The 12849-nt window shown below is 41.3% G+C and overlaps 1 protein-coding gene across 2 annotated transcripts; it reads right to left on the bottom strand.

Moving 5' to 3' along the window:
* Nucleotides 1–4289: 4289 nt before the first annotated feature.
* On the bottom strand, nt 4290–7156 carry LOC147460383 (Pentatricopeptide repeat (PPR-like) superfamily protein). Of its 2 annotated transcripts, none has more exons than XM_086511473.1 (2): nt 6967–7156; nt 4290–6887 (listed from the first exon to the last, which is right to left on the bottom strand). In XM_086511473.1, the coding sequence occupies exons 1-2, from the start codon at nt 7098–7100 to the stop codon at nt 4967–4969; spliced, it is 2055 nt and encodes a 684-aa protein (XP_086367599.1). In that variant the 5' UTR covers nt 7101–7156; the 3' UTR covers nt 4290–4966. The 2 variants fall into 2 exon arrangements, 1 of the variants encoding a protein (XP_086367599.1); XR_015187977.1 differs by having other exon boundaries at nt 6754–6892; nt 6967–7105.
* Nucleotides 7157–12849: the final 5693 nt, after the last annotated feature.

Genomic DNA, 12849 nt, shown 5'->3' with positions numbered 1-12849 from the left:
CCCTAAGACTCAAACTGGAAATGATTCCATTTGGACCATTGTGGACACATTTAGCAAGCAAGCTCACTTCACTCCAGTCACGGTAACGATCAAAGCAGATCATATGGCTAGGGTTTTTCTACCACATCTTTAAGCATCATGGGATGTCTAAGTCTATTGTCAGTGATCAAGATCCTCGCATGACGGAAAATTTTCTGGCATACCTTGTTGCTAACCTTAGCACGAAGTTAAAATTTTCTTCTGCATATCATACCCAAACGGATGGGCAGAGTGAGATTGTCAATTCCAGAATATTGGATATGTTGAAATCTTGTGTCGAACAGACAGTCTAATTGGGAGAAGTATTTACCCCTTGTCAAGTACGCATATAACAATACCATACATTCGTCTATGAGAAGGGACCCTTTAAGATTCTTTATGGTAAGCCTTTGCTTCCACCGATCCTTTAAACTAAGGATAAGATATTTGCAGCGGATGAGTTTGTCCAGGATATGGACACTGTTATGGGCAAGTAAAGAGAGCAATATTGAGCTCCCATGAAAAACATAAGAAAGTTGTAGACAAGCACATAAGGAATTCGAACTTAACAGTTGGTCAATTGGTCTTACTCAAGTTTGAGAAGGCAAGACTGAAGAAACAAGCAACTCATAAAGGGAAAGTGGTAAAATTTTCCAATCGTTATTATGGGCCGTTTAAGATAATTGACCAAGTGAACGATGTGACATTCCGATTAGAGCTATTGCTTGATTGGAGGATCCATAATGCTTTCCATGTTAGTTTACTCTGTCCATATGTGGGACACCCTCCAAGTCAGCCTATTGCTAAGGAACCTCCCGAGGTTAAGGAAACGGAAGAAATACTCCAACCGGAGCAAATCATTCATCATCAGCGGCGGCCACTAAAGTCGGGAAAGATTACACGGAAATATTTGGTAAAGTTAAAGAATTATTCTACTTTAGACGCTCGGTGTATGACTGAGGAGAAATTAGCATCTTATCCCGATATTCTTGAAGGATATGTACAAGCTCTACAGTTGAGGTCTACAGTTGAGGGCAACTGTTTAGAAGCTTTCAAGCTATAGGGATGTTGCTAAATAGACTATTTTCTTATTTTTCTGAGTAATTCCTATTTATTGAAATTAGATGTGCAACTTGAACTGTAAAGTTTAGGAATTGTAGATCTAGTGGAATTGATAAAAGCCATCAGGAACGGACAACTCTGATGTGTCATATGATAATTGACATTAAGCATCGCGAAGGAGTTGTACCGTTGGTTCGGTGGGAGAGACCGGAAGGTGGGTATTCCTAATGTGTCACATGATGGGTGACGGGAGAATCCGAAAACAGAACATTCCATTGGTCTGGGAGGAAATCTGAATTGGAAAAAGGAATACGCGTAAAGACGCAGGCACAAGAATAAAGATGGGTTCTAAGAAGCTTTTCTTAAAAAGCGAAATGTTTTTAAGTGCTTTCCAAAAAAAAGTAGAAGCTTTCCCGCTAGGAATCTGTGTTTGCATAGCATCTATGCATGAGAACTGCATCCAAGGATGCCGAGATGTGTCTATGTAAGCATTCATTTTCAGCTCATAAATCTTTTTGATTTTTGGACAAGTTCACACTTATTTAAAAAGTGACCGGCAGCTTCCACTTAATAAGTGGGCAGCCCTTTTTTTAAATAAAGCAAGCCAAAAGGAGGTACACCCCATCTGTAAAAACAACCCAAAAATTTGCGATCTCTCTCCTCTCTCTGGAAAACCTGCCGCCGGCCCTCTCTCTCCTCGTCGGATAGATCTTTAATATCTCTAGGGATAGTTTCCTACGACGTTAAAATACTCTTCTTCTTCTTCTTCTTCTTCTTCTTCTTCTTCTTCTTCTTCTTCCTCTCCCTGGTTTTTCTGACACCCCATCCCTGTAGGCTATTCCTGCAGGTCCCAATCTAGCCTATAAAAGCAGCTAGCTTCCCCCTCTTGCATCAGTGTTGCCAACATTAGCTATAGACTGCAAGTGATCACGTGAAGCAAGAGTGCGAAGGTTTGTTTTCCATACTCGGGGCAACAGATAAAGATTGTGAATACGCTATATACCTTCGGCCATAAGTTCAGAATAGTTTGAACTCACGAATTATAAGGGAAATAAAGCACTCATAAAACTATAAAAGCAAGGGACACAAGAAAAGAAAAAAAAAAAACAAAATCACTTTATTTACTACAAAACAAAACATTATTAACTTAAAAATGTTTTTAGAAAAGCCATGCGCAAAATAAGTTGACGCAGCTTACTTAGCTAAAACTTAAAACAAGTACTCAACTTTAAACAAAAAGGGATAAGACATCTCAAAAACTTAATCCTAGAAATCAAACTTCACACAACAACTCTTCAAGGAACAAATCTTTAAGTCCTAACGTGAGCTAAATACAAAATCTAAAAATGAATACTACTACAAACCTACGAAGAAGAGGCTACAAATAACCAAAGAAGTACAAAGATCCAAACTTGACAATATTTTACCTCAACTTCGCTGCTTGTCCAAATAGGAAGAATAAGATTATCACCTTTATCATGCATAGCTTGGACAACAGCTATGACATTATCACGCTCCGGAGGTGATGACATACTCAGCCACGATAAAGGCTAGCATTTGTCAAGCTAGAGTAAAAATACTAGAAGCACTATAGATCAAAACAACAAAATAGTATGTTACTAAGTCAAAGAATAAGTGGGCTTTTAAGCTCCCCACTTTTATTGAATTTACTACTAACTATCTTGAACATTCCAAAGGAAGAAACATTAAAAATAAACTTACTATGATGCAAAAATGAACGAACATTTTCATGATTCTTTTGGATGAGTATCCTTTCTCAAGGAATAAAGAATTAAGATGGCACGATCGAACAACAAAAGCAAATTTACTAGAACAAAGGTGAGAAAATCTAAATAGTTGAGAGCAAACGACATCGTACTTAAATAAAAGAGAAACGTTCGAAGAAATGTGAGGTATACGGATGATAGTTAAATTGGCATACGAGTTATTGTATCGTTTTTGTGCTTTTTGCAAGTACTCCGTCACGGAGGAGGAGCAAGACCTCGGCCTACACTCAAGAATTCTGGAGACAAAATCAAGAACGGTCTATGGAGTTCCATACTCATGGTGCCAGACGGAATTGAGAGCTCGCCTCTCGGAATTTCCCGCACGAAAAGGAATCAACCATCAAGTCTGAGATGTAGAACAGAAGGGTTTCTCCGGTAAAAAGATTTTCTCTAGGGCCGAGGGAGGGGGGGGGGGGGGGGGGGGGGGGGGGGGGGGGGGTAGTTCCCAATATTGTTTCAATCTCCTCCTTCATCTCTTCTGGTTGAAAGTTTCTTTAATTTCAGCTTGTTGAGTATTTGTGTGCGGTCCCGTTTGTGACAATTGGCCTCGCAAATCCAAGCATCAGTAGCAAGATCCCATCAACATCTAGGACCATTGTATCGGCATTTGTGCAATCTACAGCAAATACCTCTCTAGCGATAGAGAGGGGGACCCTTGGAGAGGGGTTTGGGACTACATCTAGTGTTAGTCTCCTTTCTCTCCCTCTTTCACTCACACTATCATTCTCTCTTCTCACTAGTCTTTGCACATCTCTCAAGAAGCTACACATAAACGGTAACACCTGTTAGTGAACTCCGGTCTCATATCGCTCTGTTATCAAAAATCTTAAATGTTCATACTTATAATCACAAAGTCTAATGTCTAGCATAAATCTTTGAGCACCATCTTGTTAAACAACCTTCTTCCAAGATGCACCTATATGTTGGCCGCAAGGATCATTGTCTACATAGAGGTCTGTAAGTCAGCCTCTTCAATTGAATAAGTGATTAAAACATTCTGTGTCATTCACTAATCACCAATAATGAATTGAATCAACTAAAGTCAGGAAGTCAATACTCCCGGGCCCAAAGTATGCCCCTCTGGGCACCACGAGCAAGAAACCATCCGCTAGAGTGAGAAAAAAAAAGGGGAAAAACTGATGATTTTAGGCTGTTGCAGAGCTGCTTTTACCATATCTCCAAATGAATGCCAGCCTACGGCTACTCGATGACAAGCACCCAGAGCTGCCGACGAAGAAAGATTTTCAGTCATATGTGCTCTTCATGAAGCACACTTTAGCATTAGTTGGGATTGCGTTTAAATTCCTCCCCACCTTCAGCATATTAACAGTTAAAAGTTCCCAAATTTCAACAAAAGTTCCACATAAAAAAGAGATCCGGAAACACATACATTGCAAAACTATAGACCTGCACAAGTCATGCTATTAAAACTTGAATCGCAACTTTTACTACTTGAAAATCTCATTGCCTTGTTTTTCACAAGTACTTCTCTATGGCGACAATCCCTCGTAAGCAGAGCTTACTAGACTTCTGTATGACTATCAAACGATGCATGTTCACTGTTCAGTGAACCCTTCATAAATCTATATGAGCTAAAATGTGAGCATAAGTCTTTGCCAGTTAAAAACTTCATGTCTGACACCAGAATACTGAAAGATAAGATGTCATTTAACACACAACAACAATCATCACCAGCAGAATTGGACAATGCTATGAAAAAGCCTTTACGTAAACACTCCTGTATCATCAAGCTGTTTACCCAATGAACCATGCACAAGTTCGTTTCCTGTGCAAAAGTGCAAGTAGTGGTACACCTGACTGAGAAGATCTCGAGCAGAGCCAGATGACTCTGACCAACAAAACCTCTTAGAACATTTGAAGCCTACTATCTAAGAGAAAAATCCTCCCGTGAAGAAAGTCTCGTTGTTATGGTGCATTTAATGGTACAACTCACCTTCCTCTGAAATGAACACGTAGAAGATTGAGCCCCACATTGCTGTCCTTCAAGATTGTGCTCCCAACATTCCGGCGCGATTTTGACATGGTCGAAAACCATTTGCATTTACACAGAGCTTCTCAGTCAACTCAAGAGGGAATCATCATGATTTCATAAAATTTTCAAACCAGTTCACTTTCTCAGGAAGATTAGCATCCAGAAAGGCGTTCAATATTGTCCTGTACATACGCCGATCGATTTGCACACCTGCCTTCTGAGCATCCAATACTAAGCCCTCCAAATCCACTACTCTTTCAGACTTTATGAAAGCATTTATCAAAGTAGCAACAAGTACTGCATCCAACGTTATGCCAGTAGACCTCACAGTGTCAAATAATTGAATTGCCTTGTCATGTTGACCAGCCCTGCTGGCAGCCATGATAAGAGAGCTACACGTGACGTTATCGGGAAACACACGATGAGCGATCATTTCCTTATAATAATCAAGAGCATCATCCAGCTTCCCCAATCTTCCATACATTTCTATCATGATATTGTACACCCATGTATTGAGATGGCAGTTAGCCTTTTTCATTTCAGAGAACCTCGAGACGGCCTTCTCTATCTTGCCCATCTTACTGTGTAGGTCAATAAGAGTGCAGTAAGCTACAACATTTTTATCGAAACCATTCTTTACCATCTCTTTGAAGATCGTTTCTGCAGCTTGCTCATCCTTCATACTTGCATAGACTTTGATCATAGATGCATAGGTGACTCCCCGTACATTGCAGCCAGAATGTCTCATATCTTTGTAGACACTCACTGCCTCTGAGAAGTAGCTAGCCCTTGCATACGTATTGATGACAGTTTGATAGGCATACTCAGGTGCCTTAACACGATAGTTCTTCAACATCAAAAGCACAGTATGCGCTTTTGTTGGCATCCTAGCATCTGCATACATTTTAATCACAGTGAAAAAGACAACCGGATCAAGTGGAATCTTTTGGACAATAGCATCCTCAAACACTAATTCTGCTTGCTCAAACATTTTGGCTTTTGCAAATGCATGGATTAACGAATTGTATGCTACTTTATCTGGTTGCAATCCTTGTTTCTGCATTTCAGAAAAGAGGGACGCAGCCTCCCAGACCTTGCCAGCTTTTCCCATGGTATCAAAGACAATGCTATAAGCCTTCATGTCAAGGGCAACTCCTTGCTCCTGTAGAGTTGCATATAAATCGAGTGCTCCTTGCAGATTACCCGAATCTCTAAGAGCAGAAAGAGCAATGCAGAAAGATGTCAGGTCATGAGGGACAAGGTCTGCTTTCATCTTGTCGTATATGTTCATGACATCATCATATAGCTTCTCTTTGTAGTAGGCTAGCATGAGACCATTGAAAGCAGTAGTAGAATCCTCATCTACGGTACCCTTGGCCATTCTATTGAACCATCTCTCCACAAGATCAAACTTGCGGGCCTTGGTAAGCTCTTTCATGACCTTGACAAAGGTAGCACTATGAAGAGTTAAACCCTGCTGCACAACCTCATCATACAACTCCTCAGTCGCTTGCCATTTTTTAGCACTGATGAAGTTTCGGACAGCTGCAAAGAAGACGTCGTCATTCAAAATGAAGCCTGGCTGAGCTTTGATCCATGTGTAGAGGGCATAACCTAACCACTTAACCTTCAAGCGGCTGAAAAGCAGCAGTATGGTCTTGGAGGAAATAGGGAGGGTGCGTCCATTGATGAGTTGCACCAATGCATCGGCCGTCCTGACTTTGCGAAGACCATTTGCCACCTCAAACACACTACTAAGTTGTTCTGCACCAGAGGAGGGTTCAATGGAAGTGAGGTTGTGTACGTTCGAAGCATGTGGGGGGGGGTCTATATGTGCGAAGTTCAAGGTGACAGAAATGTCATGGGTAGGCACCGCATCAATGGAAAGGTCTCCCTTGGTGGTCACGGTACGGGCTTGCTCCTGCTCATCGGCTATGGTTGCGCCGTGTACATCACATAAGCTGCTCGATAAGTGCTCAAGGCTCGAGGGGCTGATTACAGCATGTGCCCCACTAAGCCACCGAATACTGTCCTGCATCATTACCACCGTTAGCAAACCCTGCACGCACCCACTATCTTCGCAGACAAAGACGAACACATGCATACCACGAATACAAGCAGGTGTGTCTGCTTGCTTGATCTTGATGAGGAAAGAAGGACAAGCAGGGAGGTGAGTGATGGCTCACTGGTGAGGACCGTAATAGCAGAAGCACCTCAGTGTGCGCAATCGGGAACGCCATTCATTACTCTGTTCCCATGGTGATTTTTCTCACATGTCTCTAACCTATCTGCACGAGTTACATATTACATCTTTATTGGACTTCATAGGCAGTCCTTTTAGTAAAGGGTTGGATTTTGGGTGCATCTTGGACCATTGGATAAAGCTTGCGGATTAGTGCCACGTGGCAAGCTAATGATAATGAACTGTTTTGTAAAATTATTTGTTTTAGGTTCTTGTGAGAGAGTGTTGGCATTTGTGTACCGTTCTCTTTAAAGACAAGCATTCTCATCCTCTTTCACTTCATTTTTTTTCAATTTTTTACAATACTTTCAAATGTTTTTCAATCATTATTTTTTATGCGTTTGGAATATATTGTATTTTAAATAGTTCATTGTTATAGTATTTTTTGAAAAAAAAAAATTTTATTGTGATACCACATTTTCTCTCTCACAAAGAAGCTCTTATTATTACATTCCTATATTATCTCTCCCCAATCTTGGAAAAATAAAAAACCTTTTAAAACTTCTTTTTTGCCTTTTTAAAAGAAGCCTCAGAGGTGAGGTGAGTTAGGCATACTTTCAATGTTTTCAATGTGATGACGAAGACTTACCTTAGATGTTATTTAAGTTTCAAAATAATAAATGGATCTTTTTATTTCACCTTTCATTTCACATCGGTGACATGTCTCGACTTCTCTTGCATTCTATTCTTTTAGTATGTTAAAGTGAAACTTTCACCTTGCATGATTCTAAAAAATTCTATATATACATACACACACGCACACGCACACACATATATATTTATTGATGAATTTTTTTTAGTTCACATTTCATTTCACAGCCTTACATTCTTGACTTTTCTTGCATTCTATAACTTAATTCTAATCAATATTCAGAAAAGTCTCTTTTACTAAACGATCATCCGTCAATGTTGGAATCAGGATTGCAGAGAAACGCACACAGCTTGGAGAAGACGAAGGAAGCTCAAGGCACACAATAGAGAGTGTGTAACTTAGTGTGCAATGGAAAGTTAGATAGCCCTAGAGTGATGGGCGTATATATAATGCACGGGGAAAAAACCTCCTAAAGAGGGAAAAAAACGCCCCATCGGTCCTCGTGTGTCCACACACATCACTACCACATGTATATGGTAACAAATCCCACCTGGAGTGATGCGGTGAACGAGAGCTGGCACATGAGTAAAGGGAAGTGCCATGCCCTGAGGACATGATTAGTCCACAAAGGAGAGTAAGCCCAAAGATTTGCGGAAAGCTTCAAGCTTCTCACGAGACAATGCCTTTGTGAAAAGATCTGCAAGGTTGTCATGTGTTGGCACATAAGCCAAGCTGATCTCTCCTGTTGAGAGCCTCTCCCTGACATAGTGATAATGCACCTCAATGTGCTTTGTGCGAGCATGAAAAACTGGGTTCCTCGCAATTGCCAATGCGCTCTGACTGTCAGTGTAGATAGTGTTGGCAGTGTCCTGTCCAACACCCAAATTAGCCATAAGGCGTCTGAGCCATACACACTCAACCGTAACTGTGAAGAGTGCCCTGTACTCAGCTTCACAACTCGAAGTGGCCACAGTAGGTTGCTTCTTGCTCAACCATGATATACATGAACTACCAAGCATGAAACAAAAACCACTTGTGGACACTCGCATGTCAAAACAACCAGCCCAATCTGAGTCCGAAAAAGCATGTAAGTCTGGCAGAAACGATCCCCCCTTGGGATAAAACAAGCCAAGATGTAAAGTGCCACTAAGGTAGCAAAAAATCCTCTTGACAGCTTGCCAATGCTTAGACCCTGGGCTATGCATAAATCTGATGATCTGTGAGACTGCCAACTGAATATCTGGCCTCGTGTTGCATACATAAATGAGGCATCCAACAACAGTTTGGTGAAGAGTGACATCTGCAGGATCACCAGCATCATGAAGACTCAAATTCAAACCTGTTTCCATGGGAGTGGCAATAGGTTTGCAATCCTCAAGTCCAAACTTACATAGCAATGTCTCTGTGTAAATTTTTTCATAGAAGGCAATACCACCATCACACTGCTTAAACTGTATACCCAAGTAATGATGCAACAGACCCCAATCTTTCATCTTGAAAGTAGCATTCAAATCAGCCTTAAATTCAACAATATGTCTCTCATTTGGTCCAGTGAACAACAAATTATCTACACAGAGAACCACAATGAGAAGTACATCACCTCACGCTTTACATACAATGTGCTTTCTGTTGGACTGTTACGAAAGCCTTATTTGACCAAATGAGTGTCAACTTTCTCATACCATGCACGAGGAGATTGCTTCAACCCATACAAAGCCTTCTTACATTTGCACACTTTGTCCTCTTGTCCTTTCTTGACAAAACCGTGAGACTGCGTTACATAAACTTCCTCAAATATGTCACCATTCAAGAAAGCAGTAACAATGTCTGATTGATGTACATCCCAACCAAAATGAGTTTCCAATGCGCATAGAAAACGCAAAAATATTCATACGACAAGTGGGAGCAAAAGTCTCTTCATAATCTATTCCTTTTTGTTGTGCATAACCCTTTGCAACAAGTCGAGCCTTATCGCGATCGATCTCACCATCCAGCTTGCGTTTCAACTTGTAAACCCACTTCATACCAATGGCCTTTTTGCCAGGAGGCAAATCACATAAAGTCCATGTGTCATTTCTATAAGTGCATCGTATTCTGATTGCATGGCAGCCATCCAATTTTCCGAATTCTGTGCTTCATCAAAAGACAGAGGCTCCTCAACATCATGTAAGCTAGACACAGTCAAAGCATAACAATCTGATGCATAAGATGCATGGCGAGAGCCTGAACGAGTACGACTAGACAAAGATGCATGGCAAGAGCGTGAACGAGTACGACTAGACAAAGGTGCATCCAATTTACTGTCATGCAAAGTGTGCACAACCATTTTGGCATACGTCTAGCTTGCTCCTTTTCAACCCTTTCCTCATCAAGTACATCATGTACATTTGCATCAGTAAGAGGCTGATCTGTAACATTTTCAGAAACCTCCATAGGCTGTACATTTGCCTCATTGGAACTTACATTCGTATTTCCACCATTGAAAAGAGGCAACAAAGTGTCACAAACGTCCTGTGAGCTTACATTATTGTCTCTAGTACATGACAGCAAGGGCTGAACAGAATCTTCCACAAACACTACATCCCGTGAAACCAGAATACGCTTTGTTTGCGGATGATACAACCTGTAACCTTTGCTTTCAGCAGTATAACCAACAAAAATACATTTGACAGCCTTATCATCCAATTTTCTGCGCTGTGTTTGTGGCACCAAAGCATATGCCAAACAGCCAAAAACACGCATGTGCTCAATAGAAGGCTTTCTATCATGCCATGCTTCATATGGAGTAATAGACTACAAAGCTTTCGTAGGACACCTGTTTAGTACATAAGTGGCACACACGAGGGCCTCAAGCTAAAAAGGATGCAGCAAAGCTTGACTTTTGACCATACATTGTGCCATTTTAGTAAGTGACCTGTTTTTCCTCTCAGCAACACCATTTTGCTGAGGTGTATAAGACACTGTACATTGGTGTTTTATCCCACGAATAGCCAGAAATGCATTGAATTCATGAGACATATACTCCTCCCCTCGATCGGAACGGAGGGTGCTCATACTACATTTCAAGACATTTTCAGCCATAGCCAAAAATTGTTTGAAGCACATAAAAACTTCGGACTTCGCTTTAAGCGCCAATAGCCATGCATGCCTGGAGTAATCATCAATGAAAGTCACGAAGTAAAGGTAATTGCCCAAGGACGGAGTTTGCATGGGCCCACAAACATCACTATGCACAAGTTGCAACTTGCATGTGGCCCGAACTGAACCATCCTTTGGAAACTTAGAACGCTGCATCTTACCCAAAATACAGCCTTCAAAAACATGTTTGACAGGTGCTTCAAGAGGCGGTAAGAAGCAACCATATCAGATTTCTGCAACAAACGTAGCAAACTGGCAAAATTCAGATGACCAAAACGTGCATGCCAAAGTTTTGCATCTGAAATAGCCATTGAATCTCCAACTGCATTTGCAAAATTTTGTCCACACTTGTCATACAAAGTGAGCTTATACAACCTACGGCACAAAAGGCTAGATGCAGCAATTTCATCACCAAAATTGAGATCATGAACTGTTCATCTGTCATCCACAAATTTGACTACAAGTCCAAGTCTAGCAAGTGCGGATACAGACAAGAGATTCTTCTTAATCCCAGGTACATAAAGTGCATCAACAAGTGTGAAAGAAATGCCATTTGCAGCAGTAAGCACAATCTTTCCAACTCCCTGAACTGGATAAGAGGCATTGTTGGCACAAGTGACTGAATTCCCATGAGGGACAGACTCAAGAGAGGTGAACAATTCACGATGTGAGGTAATGTGCTTTGTAGCACCACTGTAGAAATACCACACATGTGAATCTACAGCAACTGACAAGCATGCATCATGGACAGCAGGATTGTAAGTGCACGCTACGCTAAAAGACCATTCTGCATCAACATCAGCATCACAATCTCCTTTCACAGAAGACTCAACAATGGATGCATTTGTAGTGGAACCAGCATTTGCAGTGGAACCACCTCTTTCTTCTTAGCCTCTTTGGCCTTCAACTTAGGACACTGCTTGATCAAGCAATCATTTGCTTTACAATAATGGCAACACATCTTCTTTTTGCCCTCATCACTAGAGTTTCCAGACGAATTGCTGCCAGTAGAAGCATTAGGAACGAATCCTCAACATCGCCTACATCCTCAGAACCAGGACGTACATCAATGCCTTGCACAATATTCCAGATGCCCTTTGACACAAGAACATGTTGCATCATGTAAGCCCACATAGGGTAATTGTCCCCATCCAACCTGTCCTCAGCAGCAAACATCTTGAACACATCTGTGTTGTTGTCAGCCATGGTAAATGTTGCACCTGATGTGAAAACTGCCCGAAAAGAGGAGAAACGGAGCTGGATCAACACGTGCTATATAGCACAAACCGTAGAAGAGTATAAGGCACATGTTATGCATAAATTGGCACTGACAAAAATTCTGCACAAAATGACGAGATTGCTTGTGCATGCCTGCCTGTAGTGGAAACGAGGCCGAAATGAGCCCAAATAAAAAATCTGAGCAGACCAAGCTCTACCAGCTTTCCCGAAATATTTTTCGACCTACGGACGCTTGCCAAACCTCACTGTAATCGAAGAAAGTGAGCAGGCGTGTGCTGGAGCAGCTGATGACTAAGCCCGGGAGGATGCAACCTGCTCTAATACCAATTGTTGGAATTAGGGTTGCAAAGAAACGCACACACCTTGGAGAAGACAAAGGAAGCTCAAGGCACACAATAGAGAGTGTGTTACTTAGTGGGCAATGGAAAGATAGATAGCCCTAGAGTGATGGGTGTATATATAATGCTCGGGGGAAAAAACCTCCTAAAGAGGGAAAAAATGCCCCGACGGTCCTAGTGTGTTCACACATCACTACCACATGTATATAGTAACAGTCAAAGAGAAAACCAAAAATACTAGCAGAAATTAAAAATTTGCATGACTTTTGAACTATTTTCTCACATATTTCACTAGTTTTTCTTCCCTTACCATGGTTTGCAACCGGCTAGTTTCGATTTTCAACTGGCTCACGGCTAAGCTGAGGCAATCCTTTTCCAAATACTGATTCCAGTTGAACTCAACCTAATGATTTTATCACTTTCTTTGTCAGGACACGGGT

The sequence above is a fragment of the Adiantum capillus-veneris genome, chromosome 4 (assembly GCF_014529385.1).
Source record: "Adiantum capillus-veneris isolate H3 chromosome 4, ASM1452938v2, whole genome shotgun sequence".
NCBI classification, from domain to species: domain Eukaryota; kingdom Viridiplantae; phylum Streptophyta; class Polypodiopsida; order Polypodiales; family Pteridaceae; genus Adiantum; species Adiantum capillus-veneris.
The sequence above is the reverse complement of the archived record's forward strand: the minus strand, read 5'-3'. Positions and strand labels throughout refer to the sequence as shown.

Bases quoted from the DNA above. Each gene is read 5' to 3' on its own strand.
- LOC147460383 (XM_086511473.1), bottom strand. From the start codon at position 7,100: ATGGCGTTCCCGATTGCGCACACTGAGGTGCTTCTGCTATTACGGTCC. The intron at 6,888-6,966 runs GTATGCATGTGT...GATGCAGGACAG, and splicing joins CACACCTGCTTGTATTCGTG to TATTCGGTGGCTTAGTGGGG.